We start from the raw sequence: 23,930 nt of genomic DNA on the forward strand, positions 1-23,930 counted from the left end.
TAAGTTATTCCCCTTGACTACACTTTCCTACTAGACCTCTGAAATAGCTGCATTCATAACTTAGAACCGAAAATACACCAGACCTTACCCTTTAAGGGAAGCTGTCACTCCCCTGAGATTAGTTCAAGAAGTTATTTTTAGCTCCCCTTACCATGTGATTTTTTTTTTAAAGTGCTACAAAAGGATTAAATATTAGTACTCAACATGATCTTAAATATGGAAGCAATTAATCAAACCCCCTCAATTCTTTTACAGCTGTTTGAACATATGTGAATTTCTTACTGTCACATGTCATTCTTTGATATCATTTGTCTGTAATGACTAATTTATGTACAAAATTTTTAATGTAATAGTCTCCATACTAACAGAGAGCACACAGCAATTCCACTAGTCTGTATCATGATGTATGAAAAAACGTGGTGACAAACTTCATGTTGCGTGAAGGCTGACGACGATAAATGTGGATAGTAACAAGTTTATTCAAACTGTAGTTGTTTGCATTTTGCAAAGCAAGAATGAAATGTACATTAAATTTACTTGAAAAATCATAAAAATGCCATGTGCACAATTTATACAATATATAGAATATTACCAGATACACCGAAGACACTAAAAGGAATGTTATGCTTACCTGTGCTAGGTTTGCAGCGTGTGCAATTGTAACAGACAACACGAAGTGTTCTGTGTGTTTTGCAGCAGAGCCGATTTGATAGTAACCTTCTTCATCATTTAGTACTGGCACAAAAGCCTTGGGATCAATAGCTTCCCCATCATCACCTATAAACAGAAAACAAATAAACATAAATGTAATAAAAGAAATATTTTTGGAACACAAATTGATTGAGATAATATTCAGTGTTAAAATTTTGTTTCGTTTAACGACACCACTAGAGCACATTGATTTATTAATCATCGGCTATTGGACAGTGTTCGAGATTAAAAAATTTGTGCAATATCCCAGTTGGATACTAACATTTTAAAATCTGGTATCCCACCTGACAATTTAGTATGCCATTTAAATGAAATTCATAAATAACATCATAACAAACTTGGACGACACTGTTACTTAACTTCACCAGTAAATGATGACTTTCATTGTTTGAGTGAAAAATTAAAATGCAGGATTAAAAAACAAAAAAACAACATTATATGGTATCCGGTGGGATACTGGGTTATTGAAGTCTGGTATCCAAAATTAAATTCTGGTATCCCCGGGATATCGGGATACCGTTAATCTCAAACACTTGGTAATTTTGACAAATATATAGTCTCAGAGATGAAACCTGCTACATTTTTCCATTAGTAGCAAGAGGTCTATTATATGCACCATCTCATAGACAAGTTAGCACATATTATGGCCTTTGATATACTGGCTGGAGTGAGATATAGCCCAACGGACCCACCGTCATAACATTCATAGGTGCAACTATAAATCAAGTTTCATAGATATACGACTTACAGTTTGTGAGAAATAGAACACAAATGCAAAAACTACCCAATTATATAATCACTTACGGCCAGCTGATGGGACAACAATGGGTTTTTCACTGGAGTCGGGTTGTGGAGTTTTATCATCATCAAGGTACAGAGCTAACCGGATCTCTGGTTTAGACTTGTGGTATTTAGAATGCAAGATCTGGTAGTACTTGGCAACCTGTAGTGAAAATATTACATAAAAACACATAATATGAGTGCTAAGCAAGTAAATATTGATGCATCAAGGATCATATATGTATGTGTGCATTGACTTTTATTTAACCTTCCAATGTTTATTATTAGTGTTACTACTAACAAGGTAAACCATGAATCTGCAATTGATTACAACAGATGAAAATGACAACAGATAAAAAAAAAATCCTTTAAAACTTCCTAAAATGAAATGGGACCACCAAAGAACAAGTCACGAACCCGTTTCATAAATTTTATAGACTTCACTCTTTGTTATTTCTACATTTCATTAAAAAAAAATTAAAAGGCACTTTCCATTCATAACCTTCCAAGACCAAACTCAAAATGTCATATTCCAGGCCTAAAAAAAAATTATTTGCAAATCCCACGACTTACCACAAATTCTCATGATGTGAATCCTGTTGTTTTGTTAATTTTATATTTAATGCATGACCTATTGAAATAATCTCTAAGAAACTACCTGCTTGTTGGCTGATGCTGAACGAAGATCAAGAACAACATAGCCAATGGCTTCTTTGAGTGTGCTGTGAACATCGTATGCATAGAGCTGTATCTTGATGGACGTTCGCTGTAGACGATGCTGTTGCAGTGCCTTCTTGTTCAACTCCCATGCCAACTCCTGTGTGAAGTCGGGATTCTCAACATGGTCCACAGGATCAGTGGCAAGAAGTTCCCCATCAAAGCGCGCCTCTGCGATAATTTTATGTCTTGGCCTTTTGGGAAATCTTCGTCCTACAACATAAATGCATCCTTGTTTTAGCAATTCAGCAAAACATTTATCAGTAGACAGAGAAAGGTGGTGATTTTCAGCATACAATTATATACATAACAGAGTTCAGACAATATAGCTGCCTATTTTTCCCCAAATGCCCCTACTTTCAAACGGAATGAACACTCAGACAATTCAATATTTTATTTTAATTTGGCCAAATAGTTTTATGCAATGCTACATATTCTGCTCACCAGATCTAAGCCTGAAAACTGATTCCGGGTCATTTCATCCTGAAACCATTTCGAACCCTGCATCGTTTTTCCCTTAGTCCCATTCACCCAGGGTTGGTTCACCATAAATCTCATTCATATGGGGTCTTTTCGCCTCCCCAAACAAATATATTTAGTATAGTTTTGAAGTATTTTTTTCGGTGTATCCATTATTCATCAGTACCAAATATTAGGTAATTTTCTGTATTTGACTATTAATGCCTTACCAGCTGTTTACTTTCTGTCACCTGAAGTTGGGCAAAATTATCGGCATTTGAACCTCAGCCGGTTAAAGCTGGGCAAACACACTGTACATATGTAACATATTTAATAAAAAAAACACAGCACATCAGTAGTATGCAGTTAGCCCGAGTACTCTGACTGTAAGAGAGCTAGACGGACATATGGATGGTTATGACGCTCTTGTTACAGTCACAGACCAAGCTATGTCATATTTTCGCAATCACTGACCACCAAATGATAATCAAAGATTCCCACTCTAGTACCACAACAATCCTATGTTTGACATCAAATATGTGGATATTTTTCAATCAAGGAACTCGAAAATTATCGATGTAAAGGTATTTGATGTCAAACAGGATTATTATGGTATTAGAGTGGGAATTTTTGACCATTTGGTGAGCAGCTATTGCTAATTTTTTTACATAGCTTGGTCTTTAATTGTAAGAGCATCATGACCATTCAAATGTCCATCTAGCTCTCTTACAGTCAGGGTACTTGGGCTAGTATGCAATGTGACTGTTCATAAATTTAATTATTAATCAATTTTTTTAATTAACCTATTTATATGTTTTCACCTATTTCATGTGAATTTTATGAATATATTATATTAGACCGTATTTCGTGTATATGGCTTAGGTAAATTATATATTGTGGTCTAATATACAGGCTTATATTAGACCCACTACCATAAAAAGATGGAATACATATTGTTTAAAATAAAAACAAAGAAAGAAACATGTAAGGAATTGTTTTATTTCTAGCAGGTCAGGTCATAGCGCTTAATGTGCACATTCAGAGCAAGCTGTTGTACTTGTAGGGTTTAGGGTGGGTGGGAGAAGGGACCGCCCACACTAGTCCAGTGCAAGAAAGCACTGGCAGCACGACCAATATCTGTATTTTTAGTGGATGTTTCAACCTGAAATAAATTAAAAAATTGTACAAAATTAGTTGGTTAGTGTAGTGGAACAAATAAGACTGGTCAAAATGACTCAGGCGAACCTGGAATAAGGGTGAAACAACCTGTTATCCTGATAACCATTAATGAAATTTAAAATATTCGATGGAGAGGGGTCAGGTTTTAATGATAAGTATTGGCAATAACCCCTCCTCGTCTACAGGCTGGTAGGTACTGGGTTCGGATCCCAGTCGAGGCATGGAATTTTTAATCCAGATCCCGACTCCAAACCCTGAGTGAGTGCTCCACACGGCTCAATGGGTAGGTGTAAACAAAGGCCATGGTTTGTACTATCCTGCCTGTGGGAAGCGCAAATAAAAGATCCCTTGCTGCCTGTCGTAAACAAGTAGCATATATGTGGCGACAGTGGGTTTCCTCTAAAAACAGTGTCAGAATGACCATATGTTTGACGTCCAATAGCCGATAAGATAAAAAAAAAATCCATGTTCTCTAGTGGCGTCGTTAAATAAAACAAACTTTACTTTTACTTTCCTAGATGTACACTCATAAAAAAAAATTATGATTGTGAAGTCCTCAAAATGCGAGGGGAAAAAAAAAAATTCCCCCCCCCCCCCCCCCCGATTAGTTATTGAGCAATTTAAGGAACATACTGGGTTTTTTTCAATTCTGTAAAAATATTCCCTGATGTTCCTTAATATCAATAGTATGGGCTAGTTATATGTGGCGGTATCGAACAAAACGAGACCAGACCTGCACAAATAATTTGACCCATTCATTTCAAGTTTCAGAGCGAATATGCGTCAAATGAAACCTCTTCCAAAATTGATATACCTTCCAAAACCGATATTACTACCAAGAATCTGTCCTTCCCAGGCATTGTTTGATGTTAATTGCTATAAAACGTCAGATTTAGTTGCAATCTTCATAATTTTGAAAACATCCGCCATGCTTTTCCGGGTTATTGACACGGAAATGACGTATTATCAGCTGACATTTATGATTTGTTTGGAACCCACATTAGACTAAATAAAAAAGACTGTTTGCGTAACTTTGCGATGTTGTAGCATGGCTTATGGGGGAATAACTTTATCTATGAAAACAATTAACTTTAAACACTGTAATTATCATTGTTTGGTGGTTGTTAGTAAATATAATATTTTGCACTTGGTAACGGGCAACCCCCAAGGTGCGCGCAAAACCGGAATTTGGTTTATAAACTTCCGGTTGTGTCAATCCGACTATAAAACATAGATCCCAATATACATCAAGATTAAGAATAGAAGTTCATTCTAATCATAAAAATAAAGATCACTGTTAACATTGTTGTGTACTAATGTAATCATTTTCATGAATTTTCCAATGTGGTTTCATATATATTTAACGCGGAGTAATGATCTATCCAAATTATGTAGTTCCCAGAAAAGACCGACGAGACAGGAAAACAAGAGATATTGACAAGAAATATCAAGTTAATTTGTAAATTATTTCATCAGGATCACGATGAAATACATAAACCTATATTGTAATACATTAATAACTTAAATGTAATGATATAGAACTCGGAAACGGCCCCAAATGAACAGTAGAAAGGGCCAATAAATGGGGCTTGGTAGCCCTGGTGGAAGACTTGAAATTTCTGTTCTGTATAATTTGATTATTGGTTTGGAAGTTCAGTTATTCCTTTAGTGTGGCTCAGTATCAAAAAATCCCCATGAGTACACCAAAGAGAGAGGGATACGAAAAGAGTGACGATCAACAGCGAAGAAAATCTAGTGCCACTCGATCTAGCATGCAGAACCGGGGAAGTGCCTCTGGTAATTCTGGTGTGCTCATGGTTGGGCCAAACTTCAGGGTTGGAAAGAAGATTGGGTGTGGAAACTTTGGAGAATTGAGGCTTGGTGAGCATTTTTTATAATGCAGTATTTCCAAAATGTCGCTATAAAACCATAATATAAGGGCTTTCCTATTTTGAATAAGGTGTTTGATGTGAAGTATTTTATGTAATAATATGCGTTGTAATTTTGAAACCTTTATACAGTATTACTTGTTTGAAAGGATCAACTATTGTAATTAACAATACATATGTCACCTATCTGCACATGTGTTTATAGTATTGTCAAATACAAATAAAACCCAATGAAATACTGCTGATATGTACAAGTAACGATAAAAAAACATTTCAGACACTGTACCCCTAAAACCATAGTGGCCGACCAGTGTATTATAAAGTCTTAAGTGAACCTTGCAGGACTAGATCTGATAGATATACCCAATTATTTTGTAACAATATATCAAATAATACTTACAATTATTTCGCTAAATTAAAATAAAATTTGTCAATTGTTATAAAAATTTCCAATTGGCAAATTTGACGAGTGCCGGAGCTAGCCCTGCCTTAGCCCGAGTACTCTGACTGTAAGAGAGCTAGACGGACATTTGGACATAAATACGCTCTAATGAGATCGTATTTATGTCCAAATGTCCATCTAGCTCTCTTACAGTCAGAGTACTCGGGCTAGCCCTGCCTGGGATTACCTCTTGAAATGTCAAACTACAGTCTGTGGACCCAAAAGAGATGATGATCATTCTGATCATGAATGTGACATATTTGGCACCAAAGAAGTTGTTTTTCAGCGGGATATTGCTAACATGATACAGGGTTCCCCTAGCATCTGGAAAATGGGAGTCATCATGACTTGCAGTGTTTTATTTTGGGAGTCGTGCATTCAAAGATTTCCGACATGTATTGTTATAATTACATATAACAGAAGTTGCAAATATTAGTCTAGTTGGAATACTTCTGAAATGTATTATATTCTCAATGGTTGTTAGATGTCGCCAAAGGGAATTCCTTCAAAATGCGGCCAATCAAAAACTTCGATACTTCCATTCATAAATGTTAATGAGAAAACTTTGCTGATTACGGAGAAAGATCAAATATCAAACATGATGAGGTTATTCCAATGAAAAAAGTTATCGTGAAAGTGACAGTGGTCTTATTTATTAAAATTAATTTTTAAATTCTTTTACCATTTTTTTAAAACTGGTTATGCAAATCAAAATAGGTTATGCAATTTTATATGGCATAACTTATTTTCTGGTTATGCAGATTTTGAATTTGTGCAGGCCTGTATTACATGCATATATTATATCCACTACTTTATCTGTATAATACATATATATATACATGTCATGGTTTAAGCTGTCGTTCGACAAATTGCCAAATGCGAATTAATATTGAAATTGGCGAAAATATTTCATTATCAAATCGTCAAAAAGCTCATTTGAAAAACCTGTTTCATTATCTTCTGCTATTTGTTTTTGAGGAGTATTTGTTAATACATTAAAACGCATACAGGTCGGAAATAACAGCTTCCGAGTAAACATGAACACAGCATTAGTCTAGCTATTTGTTATTTGTACATCTACTTTGCGCATGCTTATTTTGAGCCACTTCCCTTGGATTCCTGAACCAGCTTTATTTTTGTCAATCAGAATAGCTCGCTCCTTTTCGCTTCCTCCATGTGGCTGATGTCACATGATTTCTTGCATTATACTATTGTTAATTCTGGCCAGTCACATGCAAAAATGCGGGAAATGTGAATGGGTGAATACTGTAACTGTTAGTTATTATTTATGATACGACTGGGTTTCATTTCTGGTGTGATAATTGGGATTAGTGAAAAAGAGATAAAAACTACATTTAAGCAAATATTGTATTGTGGATTTAAGTGCTTATATATCACTTTATTTCTGTGAAGTTTTTTCTAAAAGGTCTTTAAGTTTCAGAAGTCACCAGATAGCCATTGAAAATGTTCAGGTGTTAAACAAGCAAATATTCCTTTTTAATGCAGGCCTCTTGAGAATTAAAAATGAGCATAACCCACTTATGGGTTACATAAAAATAAATTGACAGGGCTCGAATTTAACAGTAGCCCTGCAGTAAATTGCTGTGATGCTCTAGTCATATGCCTCAATGTCTGCAAAATTAAACATATTTTGCATGGTACTAACTGGTCATCATACTCGAACACGACTACTGAAAGTTGTTTTGTTACGGAATGATGAAACTCCTCACACTTTTTTATAATCTTGAATGGGTGCTGTTATATTAAGACACAAGTTCGTAGAATTTAGCCTTGTTGTCCTGCTTTCTGGCCTTAATGTTCTAAAATGATTTCCATTGGTCTACTCTCGAGTGCCAAATAAACGTACACCTACATTTATTAAATTTGTGAAAAAATTTCAGTGTCTATGCTTATTCAGCACCCTATGTTTAACCTTTAGACTACTGGATTAATTTTGAACAAAAACCACGTTGAGTGGGTACAAGTTTATAATTTTTACTCACATATATTCACTTAAATGTTTCATAAATACATGAAATAAAGTTCATATATGAATCGGTAAGTATTATTTTCGTGTCTTTTTTTGTAATTTTTATTATTTTAAATCGGCTAATGGTGATTAAAATTAGGCAAAAAATCGGAAAAGTTGCGTTTACTTACGGGCATTTGTGGCCAGCTGTCCAGTATTTATGTCCATTATTCCCGATAACAGTGGTTTTCTGACCAGATTTTTTTTTTTAAACCCGAACTACGATTCATATTGCAATATTTGGTAATTTTCGTTGTTGGTAAAACGATCAAATTAGCTGTCACAATCGGTCATCGATCCTTGAAAATTACCGCGACGTGCCTCCATTGTTGTCAAGCGAAAATAATTGCCGAAAACCACTTTTTGAACTCAAAATTTCAAGGTATTTTCAATTGAAAAAATCAAAACAAAAGCCACCATTTTGAAAAGAAATCTTTTTTCTTTTATTATATTTCCGTTTCCGGTGAGTGTCGTGTGCAAAACGGCGGGAAATATGAATTGGGGAATGCACTGTATACAGTATACAGTATGTCAACTGACGTGACGTCGGGCGAGATATCTCGTCTGCAGTACTCAGAAGGTTAATTACATCTGAAAAAAATTTACCCCCCCCCCCCCCCCCCCCCCAATGCTAATTCGACACCCAACGCTTAATACAATTCTTAATTTATCAAATGCTTAAATATAGCCTCTATTAGAATATAGGTGATGAATCTAGCAAGCTGTCATCCACCCTGATTGTTTTGGTTTTCTTGCATGGAACTTTTGGATTTTTTTTCAAAGCTGCAATCTCGCCTCACATTAATTATCATAATTTTATTTAAATATACAAACACACCTACAGTTTTGATGAATTGTGTGTGACAGTAACACAGTTTAACAGTTGAATAATAGAAATATATGTTTATAGTGGGGAACACATTTTTTCATACTATGGAATTTACTACACGTTATTTATTTCTGATCTGCTTGTTTTCTAAATTACACACAACAATAGTATATTTTGTAATTTCCAAAACACTTATTTTTATTTTTATGTCAAACTAAATTTTGTTTTCATTACTAGTAAATGTTTACAATTTAGCCAAATTTCCAAACCCTATGCTAATTCCGCATTCTACTCTTATTGGGTTTAAAAAAAAAATTCACACCCTATGCTAGTTCCACACCCTACTTTTAATTGATTTTAGAACATTTTCCAGACCCTTATTTAGCCCCTATGTTTATTAACCTTTAGACTACTGGATTAATTTTTAACAAAAAACACGTTGAGTGGGTACAAGTTTAAAATTTTTACTCACATATATTCACTTAAATGTTTTATAAATACATGAAATAAAGTTCATATATGAATCGGTAAGGTATTATTTTCGTGTCTTTTTTTTTAATTTTTATTATGTTAGATCGGCTAATGGTGATTAAAATTAGGCAAAAAATCGAAAAAGTTGCGTTTACTTACAAGCATTTGTGGCCAGCTGTCCAGTATTTATGTCCATTATTCCCGATAACAGTGGTTTTCTGACCAGAATTTTTTTTTAAACCCGATTCATATTGCAATATTTGGTAATTTTCGTTGTTGGTAAAACGATCAAATTTATTATCACATTAGCTGTCACAATCAGCTATCGATCCCTGAAAATGACCGCGACGTGCCGCCATTGTTGTCAAGTGAAAATACTTACCGAAAAACACTTTTTGAACTCAAAATTTCAAGGTATTTTCAATTGAAAAAATCAAAACAAAAGCCACCATTTTGAAAAAAAGTCTTTTTTTCTTTAATTATATTTCCGTTTCCGGTGAATGTCGTGTTCAAAACGGCGGGAAATATGAATTGGGGAATGCACTGTATACAGTGTACAGTATATCGACGGACGTGACGTCGGGTGAGATATCATCGCCTGCAGTAGTCAGAAGGTTAAGCACTCGATAGTAGGCCTCCAGTTGCCAAATTTGAGGCCTGAATTCAAATAATCAATTTCCTTTTTGCATAACCCGTTATGTCCATGTAAATAGTTTCCAAAGTTTCACACCAACAAGAAATTATTTAATAATTTACACAAAATTAAATTTATCGTTACGATAACTGTCGTAAGCTACTGAAGTTTTTTTGCATAACCCGTTATGTCCATGTAAATAGTTTCCAAAGTTTCACACCAACAAGAAATTATTTAATAATTTACACAAAATTAAATTTATCGTTACGATAACTGTCGTAAGCTACTGAAGTTTTTCGTCGGTTGCTTTTTCGTACACACAGCGCGGCTTGTTTCCTTTGATGTCCAATGTGTAGAATGATGATTATTTTTGTTTGGAAAAAAGTGTGCTTTTGGAAATAGCGGAGATAGGTGCTGTAAAATATAGTAGGATGCAGGAAAATAAGGAGGGTGGCAAAATGCAATTGTGGGGCGGGCCGTCCTGCTTAAATGGAGCAGTGAGAACACTATACTTTTATTTTAATTGTTGCTCTTGTTTTAATTTTATCTTCTTCCTTTTAAGGAAAAAACTATGAATTATTGTCTAAGTAAATTTGCTTAATTTCTTTTCAGGAAAAAATTTATACAACAACGAACATGTGGCTATAAAGTTGGTAAGTGAACTTTTTATTACACAATTGTGCTTTTGTTTTATTTATATATTTATATATATATATATAAAAGGAAGCTTTGTTTTCTTGACTCTTTGAGTGTTGTCACTAATTTTTAACTAAAAGCTTTAATCCATGTCGCATCCAGTTTAGTCAACCAGTCGTATGATTGTTTATCTTGACTACACAAGACATATACTAAGGACTGAAATAATTGTTCTGATTTATAAATCTTTATTGCTTTTTCCCTTGAGAATCTGCACTGGGTCACTGACACTAGCTAGTGAAGCATGCTTGGTGGTATGTTGTTTGGCAGTGTTTTGCTTCATAGACATGAAGGCAAAGGACCAGTAAATGACACACCGTACACAACTGACATTTGTTAGAGGCCGTTTACAATTATTAACATTTGATACCTTTTATGGTGCACCACCATAACCTTTATACTACTGAATTAATTTTTGACAAAAACCATGTTGAGTGGATACAAGTTTATAATTTTTACTCACATATATTCATTTAAATGTTTTATAAAAACATAAAATAAAGTTCATATACTCTGTCAAAAAAGAAACGCATAGGTGATGGGGGAAAGAAGATAAGTGTTTGATTTTACAAAATAATAAGGTTTTTTTTGTACCATGTTTGTTAATGTTCTTGGAATGGGACAGCATGCCCAAATGCACCCTAAAACAAATTTAACGCATGTTGTGGCACATTGTGCGACAATTGCAGGAAATCGGGGTGAAATGGTCAAATTTTGGCGAATGCACGTGAAACTCTGGAGGGGAAATATTGGGGTAGTGATGGGTATTTAAAACTGCAATGCTCGCAATGGTGCCTTATTTCCATTTCGACGTAGACAAGTTACAAGATGCCAAGACTAAGCCTGCCGAATTGAAACATTGCAATAAGCCACCTCCAGTTAGGTGAATCGCAGTCGGCAGTTGCACGCCACATGAACATCCATCGGAGCACCATTTCACGTCTCTGGGACAGGTACCAGCAGTTTCAGTCGGCTGAAGACCAACACAGAAGTGGAAAACCTTGCATAACAACTGCAGCACAAGATCGCTACATCCGGATTCTGCATTTGCATCATCGAACTGCCACAGCAACGAACACTGCTGGACGCATACCTGGTTTGAGAAGGGTGTCTGCACAAACCATTCGGAACCGACTTCAAGAAGCTGATTTACGGGTAGGAGACGGTATGTTGGCTGCGACATCAACATCGACATTTACGTGTTCGCTTGTGCATGAATGTACAGGGGTGGAACTTGGGAAACAGGCGGCGAGTATGGTTCAGCGGCGAGTCACGTTTCCTTCTACACGCCGCAATGAACATTTTGCCAACAACTGCGTCACTCAAGTTGACAGATTCGGTGGAGGGAGTGTCATTATGTGGGGAGCCATCTCATACACCGGCAGAAGTGAACTTGTGTTCGTACACGGCAACCTAACTACTGTATGCTACCGGGATGAAATTCTTCGCTATCACATGCTTCCCAGTTTGGATCGACAGAGAGAACTCTTTCAGCAGGACAATGCCAGGCCGCATACGGCATGTGTAACAATGGATTTCCTACAGAATGAGAACATTAATGTGCTGCCATGACCATCAAGATCACCAGATCTCAACCCCATTGAACATTATGGGATGAACTGGACAGACGTGTACACCAACGTGACCCAGAGCCTCAGACGCTTCCGCAACTGTCACATGCACTTTAGGAAGAATGGGCTAGGATTCCACGTGCCCGGATTCAGACTCTCATTCAGTCTATGCCAAGGAGATGTCCCGCAGTAATTGCTGTTGCTGGTGGCCACACACGGTACTGATTTCAGCACCATCGTGCGACGCTGTTTGGTGATGAAACCGACTCCACTGCCGTCAGTCCATAGCAAGAACATTGTCACATACTCGTGTCAAATTTTACTGTGATACGATCATAAATAACGAAATTATGCCACTTTGTATTAAAGAGATAAATCCATGAATATTTCGCCTATGCGTTTGTTTTTTGACAGAATATATTTGAATTGGTAAGTATTATTTTCATGTGTTTTTCTAATTTTTATATTTTAGATTGGTTGATGTTGATTAAAATTAGGCAAAAAATCTAAAAAGTTGCATTAACTTATGGGCATTTGTAGCCAGCTGTCCAGTATTTATGTCCATTATTCCCAATAACAGTGGTTTTCTGACAGAAAAAAAAAAAAAAAAAAAAAAAACTACAATTCATATCGATATTTTGTGTCGTTGGTAAACGATCAAATTTATTATCAAATTAGCTGTCACAATCAGCTATTGATCCCTGAAAATGACCGCGAGGTGCCGCCTTTGTTGTCAAACAAAAATACTTGCCAAAAACCACTTTTTCAACTCGAAATTCCAAGGTATAATCCATTGAAAAAACAAAATCTAAAAAAACAGGAAGCTGACTTGTCTTCCATTTCCTGTTACTAAATCACTTCCAGTGAGTGTCGTGTGCAAAACAGGGGAATTATGAATTGGGGAATGCATTGTAAACAGTGTACAGTATGTCGACTGGCGTGACGTCCGGCAAGATATCTCGCCTGCACAGTGTACACCAAACTCAAGTCTGATGAGAAAATTTAAATTATTTTTTCAATTTTCGATTGTGATAACCTAATGCATAGTTTAATGCAGTACTGTTATATAATTACAATAACATTTCAGATGTTATTAGCCTTTACGGTTAGTTTCATTTTCATTTTTTTTATTTATTTATTGAATTATTTCTGAAACTGTTTTTTTTTCCTCTTACAGTTAATATGATCATTTATAATTTTATTGATTGACTGATTGATTAACTCATTCATTTATTAATTTATTTTATCAGTTTATTAGCAGGTTGATTGATCAATTAAATGATTGATTGGTTGATAAATGTTTGGATGAATTAATTAATTAGTGTTAAATTATGTTTTTATTTAATTTATTTAATTTCTCATTTAATTATTTATTTTCTATTTATTTTAATTGATTTATTAGTTGATTGATTCGTTAATTTAATAATTGATTGGTTTATTAATTAAATTGATTGATTTGTGTGTTTAATTATATATTTACGTACTTATTTTTCTATTTAATTTCTCATTTATTTATTTATTTATTTTATCGACTGACTTTTTGCGCATTTTAAGAAATATTCTGTAACAAATATCTGTATAATAATTAGTGTTGATTTCAATGACGGAAAATACTATTATTGATTACTACATCAATACCTTCATTTATTTACATTTTTTCCCCAAACTAATACAAATATGTTATTCGTTCCTTCAGTCGTGTATGTTAGTTGGTGTGTGTGCGCATGTGTGTATGTACGCTTATGTGTCCGTGTGCGAGTGTTTTTATGTTGAAGCGCATGAGTGCTTTTATATTACTATCAGTTTTAAAGTCTTGTAGATTTATATATCATAGTGTGCTAATTATACAGTATTACTATCACTTTTGACTGTTAACTTTTTTTTATTAGGACATTGATTACCGTATTTGACCGGAAATAAGACCATGTCTTTGAATAAGCCCCCCTCCGTTTTGATAGCATTTAAGAAATTAGGCCCTCCTTCGTAAATAAGCCCACTCCCAACTTCGTCACCTTATAAATAACACGAAATTGCAAGTTTGCTCAAAGTTCATTTAAAAGGGCATACCTCCTGCAGATAATTAAACACAAATGTAACACAATATTTTACCACCAGTGAGATTTAGCAGCCTGACAATAACAGTGTGTAACATTGTTTTCAATTTCATGCCTGCAGTATTTCTTTGAAGTATCCAAGCCCAAGTATGAACTAAAAACCAATGTCTATTTTTACCACCACACTGGGTCTGCAGTTAATGCTAATTAAGTAAATACCATATTCTGATTGGCTAAGAACAATGATCTTAGATTGACAATTTTTTGTAGTGTAAGCTGGCTGCCTGTGTCAGAAACGTGTGTATACGCTATTGAGTTTGTTGTTAATTGATGTTGTTTTAAGTCTTCTCAGCATTAAATTTTGGATGTAAATAAACCTGTAACATAGAAGGTGTGTTTCTGATAATTAGATACTAGTAAAAAAACCACAATTTAATTAATAAACAATTATTATTTATTAATAACAAATGGAACACTAATTAATAGATATGCTACTGAACGTTTTTTGTTTTCTTCCTAGTTCATTTAATTATTATTATTTATTTTAATTATTATCTTCTTTTTTTTCTCAAGAAAATTGGCCCCTTGTCTGGGAATAAGCCCACCCCATGCTAAGCTCACAATGAGTTGTCTTGGCCCCCTGGGCTTATTTCCGGTCAAATAGGGTACCTTATAACCAACATGAACACTGACCAGTCTGTGTCAACCAGTACAACTAATGACATACATGTCACGAGCTAGGAAGGTACCATAAAGTGTGTGTGGTGGGGGGTGTGGGGGGGGGGGGGGCACACTGTTATATTTACACTCTTTTACACTATTATAAAGCAAAATATCTGAAAAGTGTCAGCACATTCCCCTCCAACACACACACACACACACACACACACACACACACACACCAGTTCCTACGCCCAGTGCATGTATTTGTATAGTTCTGAATTTATATGTATAATTTTCAAATTAATATAACTTTGTATGTACGAGTACTATTTTTATATTTATTTATTTATTTATTTATTTATTTTCTTATCTACTTATTTATGATGGGTTTTTTGTTTTTTTATTTTTACCAGAAGGCAAATACTTTATGATGCTACATTGTCCGGTAATATTAATAACTTTTCTCTCAGTAATATTAATAGTTTTTCTCAGATTATTCCTTTTGAATAGTTTATCTTCTGGAGTTGGGGGAATGATCTCCCCATGAAATAGCACAGCTATTTCTGTTAACTTTTTGTTGTGTATGCAAGTGCGAATGTGTTCTTATGTTTGTATTTTATATGTTTCAATATAAATGATGTGTGCAAGGGACTGTATATGTTTAATTCCTTCATTTGTTATATACATACATTGTTTTAATTAAATATTCTAATTATTTTCTTTACATACCTGTGACTGGCAGGCCAATATTTGGTGTTCATAAGAATAGCATTTGTTTAACACTGATTGTAACTTTTGAGGTCAAGAATGATAACCTGAATTATAGGTACAACTATAGAGAATTTCCAAGGGTCTCAATTAACTTATACATTTATGGATTTCTTCTAGAAAACATTGTCTTAACCTTTAGACTACTGGATTAATTTTTAACAAAAACCACGTTGAGTGGGTACAAGTTTATAATTTTTACTCACATATATTCACTTAAATGTTTTATAAATACATGAAATAAAGTTCACATATGAATCGGTAAGTATTATTTTCGTGTCTTTTTTTGTAATTTTTTTATTATTTTAGATTGGCTAATGGTGATTAAAATTAGGCAAAAAATCGAAAAAGTTGCGTTTACTTATGGGCATTTGTGGCCAGCTGTCCAGTATTTATGTCCATTATTCCCAATAACAGTGGTTTTCTGACCAGAATTTTTTTTAAACCCGAACTACGATTCATATTGCAATATTTGGTAATTTTCGTTGTTGGTAAATCGATCAAATTTATTATCAAATTAGCTGGCACAATCAGATACCGATCCCTGAAAATAACCGCCATTGTTTTCAAGCGAAAATACTTGCCGAAAACCACTTTTTGAACTCAAAATTTCAAGGTATTTTCAATTGAAAAAATCAAAACAAAAGCCATCATTTTGAAAAAAAATCTTTTTTCTTTAATTATATTTCCGTTTCCAGTGAGTGTCGTATGCAAAATGGCGGGGAAATATGAATTGGGGAATGCACTGTGTACAGTATATCGCCTGCAGTACTCAGAAGGTTAATATTACAAGGAATCGGCTTACTTGGTCAAAATGGATTCATATTGCGACTTTAAGATTTGTTCCCTAAACTGTAGAGGCCTTGCAATTTTGAAAAAAAGAAGATGTATTCAACTCCTTAAGGGCAGGATCTTTTTCCATTTATATGCTACAAGACACTCATTTTACAAAAGTTAAAGAACCTTTCGTAAGATCCCTTTGGGGTAGCGATTGTATTTTTAGTAGTTATAATGGACTATCTCACGGAGTAGCAATCTTATTTTATAATAATTTTAGTTACAAAATACACAATTCGTTTGCAGATAACGATGGCAACGTTTTGATTATAGATGTTACCAGTCTTTACCAGTCTTCACGAAAAACTTTTTGTGACACTTGCCCAAGGAATTTTACCCGTTTAAATGTATAGTAAATGTAACATAAAGTAGCATATCATGCATTTATTAGTAATACTTATAATATAGCCTACACAGGTGGTGCAACTTTAAAGCTCATTTGAGTCTTTGCAACAGCATGTGCGTTACGGAATTTTATTGTAAGTTTGTCATAGGCGGCCTTTTTCAGATTATAAAGACACTCAGCTGCCTTGCTTTGTGATACAGGGACAGATTTTGCGATGCATTTTTCATTTGCCCTGCCATGTACTTATGAAGCCTCGTGCTGCTTGATGGACTCGAGTCGAAAGTGGTTTGACCCCTTTACAAACGCCAAATCTTTACAAACGCCAAATCTACGTCAATACTGAAATCAGTACAGGCCATACAAAACATTTTCTCGCCGTCGTATTTCAACCATTAGCGGTTGTTCAACCATTGCGGCTGGAAGCTACATTTTCTTTTTGCTTCATACTCTGTTTTTGATGATGCCCTCGACATATCGCAAGAAACTCGACATGTTATCATGCAGTTGTTTTAATTTGTTAACAGGAAATCACCTAATTTGGGCAGAATGTGTGAAAATGGTCTGGAGGTGGGTTGTTTCACCCCAAAATTATAGATTTCTTACTGAGCGACAGGACACATGATTTTATACCAAATTTGATGATATAATGCATGCACTTGTAGTATAAACACATGTACAAAAAATTAGGACGAAACGACCCGGGTCGAGGAAACAGAAATTTCCTTTCCAGTATCTAGTCATACCGGGGGCGAGGTATCGATCGGCCGACTTGTCATAGGGCCGAGATGTCAGTAAAGCAAAAACACGAATTTTCACCTCAGTGTTCTCGCTGCTCCATTTTGCCGCCCTCCTTTCACGTTCCCCGCCCTCCTTTATTTTTGAGTGCCCCTCTTTATTTTCCAGCACCTATTTCCGCTATTTCCAAATGCACACTTTTTCCACACAAAAAACAATGATCAGTCTGCACACTGGATATCAAAGGAAACAAGCCGCATTGTGTACGAAAAAGCAATTGACGAGACATTTACGACCGTTACCGAAACGTAATTGAAAAGTATTTTTAACAGTTTCTATTTTGTCCAATATCTCAGGGCTGCCAACCATTAAGATTTATGCGGAATCATTACGATTTTCCATCTCTTATTACTCCATTACGCCCGTAATCTGAAAGATTACGGCAAATCCGCGTTTTCCTGTTGTATTTTTTTTTTTTTTTGTAATAACCTACCACCCCTACGAATCACATAAGTTGGACTCGCCCAACTAGCCGCAAATGCGCACAGAAGTTTTTTTGCACGCGCAACGCACTTCGTAGCTTGTGAAATGACGCCATTTTGTAAAGATGTAGAAAAAAATTGAACAATCAGAGCCATATGAACTGTGCAAAGCTCAGAAAAAGCCAAAAGTAGTACAGAAGTATAAACAGGACTACAGCAATGAGTGGCCTGTTTTGAAGGCCAGTTCTGTTAGTAATACTAGTGCATTTTGCACTTTATGTCGTGTTGATTTTTCTGTTGCCCATGGTGGGAAAAATGATTGCCAAAGGCACATCAAAACGAAGAAACACCAGGACATTGTTGATGCCAGTGATAAAACAATTCATAAAGAAATATCTGGATATTTTACACAGCAAAAGGGTTTATACGACGGGTCACAATTCACGCGAAAATGATTACTCTTTCCCGTTTTTAAATGTTGGCAGCTATGATATCTGTATCCATTTGTATGTTTGATAGACACAATAAAAGTTATATTTTATGTGAGCAATGAAAACATTTTATTTTTTACGGATTCGGCAATCTCCGATTAAAAAAAAATACCTCTTATTTGGCACCAAAGTTGTCACGTGATCAGAACGGTCATTCTGTCTTTTGTTTCCACTAACGTTTGATATTTTGTCCTCAGTTGCAGATATAATTGGTTGTAACTGATGTTTTTACTTTCTGTCATTCTGTTTATTCAGCAGTTCTTTATAAAATATTGTAAATTTTTCATTTTGGGGGGATATAAACGCTTATAAAAACAACGGAAGTGGTAGTGTTTATCATTAAAATCATTTATCTTGAGTGCCAAATAATATATACACTGCCTTTACAAAAACGAAACTACTTTTTATCAGCTGGCGATAATATTTTATCACAGCGATTGATTCATTCGATGAAGATGGAGATAACAAAAATGTATCCGACATTAGGAGATCACTTTACAAACATCTTTATTGTTTTTCGTATATCTTGAAATATTTATTAAAAATAATAATATTAAAACTGATCGGTCCAGCAAAACCGGAACTGCCCGTGAATGTCAGACCGATATCATCTTCGATTCAATTAAAAGACGAGTCTGCTTGTATTTCGTATTTATAAACCTTTTTGCACTTTTTTGTAGGCAAAATAAGGAGTACCGTATTTTCCCATGTATTATGAGCACCGGTGTATAATGCGCAACCCCCACTTTGAACGTTTATTCCAAGAAAAAAAACATGAACCACAATATAATGCGCACCATTTTTTTAAACCACAAAATCGACAGTGAATGCAAGATGTACCGCTTTCCCCCCCGTCATCAAAATTAACGAAAAGCAAAAGAAGCGGTATATTCAAGAAACAAAGAAACAAAACTTAAGTTAGGTATTTGAGTACATAGTCCTACATGTCACATTAAACAAAGGCTAGTACTTGCGTACTTACATGTCACAGACTCACATGTGCATAAATCAAAACAAAGTTATATACCCTATACACTGTAAATGACTAATAAATATATGAAAACAAAAATATAGCATATTACATTTCGTTCTCGTGGTTAATGTGAATGCACGAGATTTTTAAATTTATAATAGTGTGGTATATTTCCGGTTTGCCGGAAATGGCTGAATTAAATCTCATGGAAGTTAAAAATATTTACGGTCCAGTTTTGTCATTTTTGTGCACTTTTTGGCGAGGTATGGATACTTTTGTAGATTTATTTTGCATTTATTACAACCATCACAAGTGAAAAGCGATTTTTAAGAGGGTTTTGGCGTTTCGTTGTAATGAACACTGTCAATAACCTGTAAAGTACCGTAAACTACCGATCGGCGATTTTTCATGGGTGTTCGCTGGACATTTTTAAAAGAAAATTTTTCTATTGCTATGTATAGTGCGCACCCCCATTTTTAACCTGTATTTTCTGGGGGGAAAAGTGTGCATAATACACGGGGAAAATACGGTATGTCTTTTCAGAAAGTCTACCAACACACAACAATATGGTAACCAAACTATTCCCCCCCCCCCCCTCCTTTTTTTTTAGTGGTTTTTTTTTTTACTTCTTTTTTTTACTCTTAAACTTATATTCTATCATTACAGATAAAATTAAGACTTTTGGGAATAAGTATTACATAATTGTTGGAGATTTCAATCTTATTTTACAAAATTCACTTGGCACCTATAACTATCAAACAATAAACAACCGTCAGGTCAGAAAACAAGTTTTACAAATGATGGGTGAGCTAGATCTAGTTGATATATGGCGAGATCATAATCCACAAGTTCAGCAATATACATGGAGAAGAAAAAAATCCTATTAAGCAAGCCAGACTTGATTTTTTTTTCTGATCTCGCAAAATTTATATTCTTTTACTAGTGACTCAAATATAATTTCTTTTTATAGATCAGACCACTCTTTGATAATCTTAAACTTCAACTTGACAAACCAACAAAAACCAAATACATCTTGGAAATTTAATAACTCCCTGTTGGGTGACAAGGAATATGTTAAAGCTGTAAAAGAAGTAAGCTTTAAGGTTGTCCAACAATACTCTGCTAAAGGTTTTGATCCAGAAGATATAGCTCATGAAATAAACTTTAAGATTAATGATCAGTTTTTTATGGAAACTCTTCTTATAGAGATATGTGGTAAAATAATTTCGTATGCCTCATTTAAGAATAAAGAAAGCAAGAAACTAGAAGAAATCTTAAATAGGGAAATAAATGACTTGGAAAATAACATAGACAATATTGACTTTGATTGCTTAGAACTAGAAGTAAAGAACCAGAAACCAGAAAATATAAGAAAAAAGATGGAAGGTGTTCTTATTCACTCTAGAGCTAAATGGATTGATGAAGGAGAAGAAATAAATAAATACTTTTGTAATTTAGAAAACAGGAATTTTACTAGCAAGTCAATGACAAAAATTCAGTCAAAAGATGGTTCTATTTTAACACGTACACGTGATATGTGTTTGGAAGCTAAGACATTTTATGAAAATCTATTTGCATCAAAAGAACATTTAATTCCCAAATATGAACTTAATTCCATGTTTTCTCAAAATACTACAATGAATAAGTTAAATGAAGATGAGGCTAAAGCGCTAGAAGGTGAAGTTACTTATGATGAATTGCTAAACGTTCTAAAACATACAAAAAATAACAAAAGTCCAGGTTCTGATGGATTTATGTATGAGTTTTACACATTTTTCTGGAAAGATATTGGCATTTTTTTGGTTTTTAAGATCAATAAACGAAGGCTTTAAAAAAGGAGAACTTTCTGTTACCCAAAAGCAAGGAATTATAACATGTTTCCCTAAAGGTGACAAGCCCAAACAATTTTTGAAAAACTGGTGCCCAATTTCACTTTTAAATTGCTCCTTAAAACTTTTGTCATCGGTAATTGCCCAAAGACTGAAAAAGGTCCTTCCAGAACTTATTAATGAAGATCTCACTGGTTTTATGGCAAACCGATATATTGGTGACAACATCTGTTTATTATATGGTTCTATAGTGAGTGCTGAAACATTAACTATTCCTGGGATGTTATTTTTGATAGACTTTGAAAAGGCCTTTGACTCTGTATTTTGGTCCTTCATTGATAATACCCTTTAATTTTTTGGTTTTGGTAATGACATAAGAAGATGGGATCAAATATTCCATAAAAATATTAAATCTTGTTTAATAATTAATGGCACTTTATCGCCATGGTTTGAAATTCATAGAGGCTGTAGACAAGGCAACCCTATTTCTCCCTATATATTTTTATTATGCGCAGAAATTTTAGCTCTTATGGTTAAAAACAATCCATATATCAAAGTCTTTCCACCAATAATGAACATCTCCTTGTGACACAATATGCAGATGACACACTGTTCATTCTTGATGGGAGTAAAAAATATTTTGAAAATACAGTTACAGTATTGAACGCATTTGCTGATATGTCTGGATTAAATATTAACTTTGACAAATCTCAAGTGATTTGGATCGGAGCTAAGAAAAATAGTAAAGACATATATCTACCACACTTAAAACTAGAATGGAACCCCAAAATATTCAAAATTCTTGGAATTACGTTCACAATAATTACGGATGAAATGAGTCATATTAATTTTTAAAATAAACTGTTCGAAATCAAACAAATTATTAATATTAGATGGATGAAACATATTATTACACCTCTCGGCAAAATTGTAATTATTAAGTTTTTACTTATTTCTAAACTTAATTACTTGTTCTTGACCCTTCCAAATCCGCCTGGAGACTTTCTTAAAGAATTAAACAATATTCTATTTAGATTCCTCTGGAATAAGAAACCTTATAGAATCAAAAGAACAGTAGCTTGCCCTGTTAGTGAAGGTGGTCTCCGTATGGTAAATATATATAAAAGCCCTTAAACTTATACTGATGAGAAATATTTTGGATGTAACTAAGTATTATAAATGGAAGAACCTACTTTTATCAACAGTTCAAGACTTTAACAAAATAGCTTGTTTTGAAAATTCCTACCCAAAAGTCTTGGCAGGTAAAGTTAACATATTTTGGAAAGATTTTTTGAATTCCTTCAATGTGCTTTTGCACATAACATTTTGCCATCAACTTTCGATGAATTTTAGACAGAACCGATATTTTATAACTCTAATATTTGTATTGATAAAAAGCCTTTTTATAACTCAAATTGGCATCAAATAGGTATTTCTCAGGTTAAAGGTTTTTTTAACACGTAAAATTCATTCATTGTTAGAAATTCAAGATAACTTCGATACTGAACTGTCCTTTATAACTTATTATGGCATTGTTCAAGCAATTAAAAAATACCTTAGACGACTAAAGATTGTTCAACCTGAGTCTTTCTCCTTTCTGAATGATACCATTGCTATGAGAAAACTATTTTCAGTAAAAAAAAGGCTCTAAAACTTATTACTATATTTTAATAACTGCAGTTAACAAAATAAGGACAGAAGCGAAATGGGAAGAACTCTTTTAATTCTGAAATCGGTTGGGCAACAATATATTCCAAACCTTTTAAGACAACCCAATATACTAAGTTAAGGTGGTTGTAATGCAGATTATTGCATAGAATTATTACAACTAACATTTGTTTACAAAAAAATAACTAAGCTGAAACTAATCTTTGTACATTTTGTAAAAGCACTCCAGAAACCATATTACATCTTTTCTGAGACTGCTTACCAGTCAAAACCTTTTGGAATTCTTTTTTACAATTCTTACTTGATATTCAATATTTATCTCTTGATGCCAAATTAATTCTACTAGGAGAATAATATTACAACAACTAATGAAATTTGTGATCTGTTTTTATTACTTGCTAAATTCTTTATCTATAAATGTAAAGTAACAGATATCTTACCAATTATGAAACATTTTAAACATATTCTGAAATCCAGATATCTAACAGAAAGTAGTATTTATCATAGTAAAAGTTTACACAACAAATTTCAAACTAAATGGGCTATGTATCATAATCTATTTAAGACATAGTCAGGCAAATACTGCTGAACAAATTGCATAATTATTATTTACTTTGGTGTTATGTACATGTATATTAATATTTTACGACAGACAGCCATACCAGTCATAGTAAAAT

At 34.1% G+C, this 23,930-nt stretch overlaps 2 protein-coding genes across 9 annotated transcripts in view; one reads left to right on the forward strand and one right to left on the reverse strand.

The window, feature by feature from the left end:
• Positions 1-5,014, reverse strand: part of LOC121378203 (centrosomal protein of 120 kDa-like) — a 34,250-nt gene extending 29,236 nt beyond the window's left edge. The window contains exons 1-4 of the mRNA XM_041506285.1: positions 4,661-5,014; positions 2,150-2,421; positions 1,516-1,654; positions 632-777 (exon numbers count right to left, since the gene is read on the reverse strand). Coding sequence (XP_041362219.1) covers positions 632-777; positions 1,516-1,654; positions 2,150-2,421; positions 4,661-4,706 — 603 coding nt within the window. The 5' untranslated portion in view covers positions 4,707-5,014. The remainder of the gene's footprint in view (positions 1-631; positions 778-1,515; positions 1,655-2,149; positions 2,422-4,660) is intronic.
• Positions 5,015-5,264: 250 nt separating this feature from the next.
• Positions 5,265-23,930, forward strand: part of LOC121385226 (casein kinase I-like) — a 74,495-nt gene continuing 55,829 nt past the window's right edge. For 6 of the 8 annotated variants that reach the window (XM_041515829.1, XM_041515838.1, XM_041515812.1 and 3 more), the window contains exons 1-3: positions 5,265-5,727; positions 10,753-10,793; positions 12,822-12,836. In XM_041515829.1, coding sequence (XP_041371763.1) covers positions 5,541-5,727; positions 10,753-10,793; positions 12,822-12,836 — 243 coding nt within the window. In that variant the 5' untranslated portion in view covers positions 5,265-5,540. The remainder of the gene's footprint in view (positions 5,728-10,752; positions 10,794-12,821; positions 12,837-23,930) is intronic. The other 2 variants (XM_041515868.1, XM_041515847.1) reach the window with 1 other exon arrangement.

Source organism: Gigantopelta aegis, chromosome 2, assembly GCF_016097555.1.
Source record: "Gigantopelta aegis isolate Gae_Host chromosome 2, Gae_host_genome, whole genome shotgun sequence".
In the NCBI taxonomy this organism is placed as follows: Eukaryota; Metazoa; Mollusca; class Gastropoda; order Neomphalida; family Peltospiridae; genus Gigantopelta; species Gigantopelta aegis.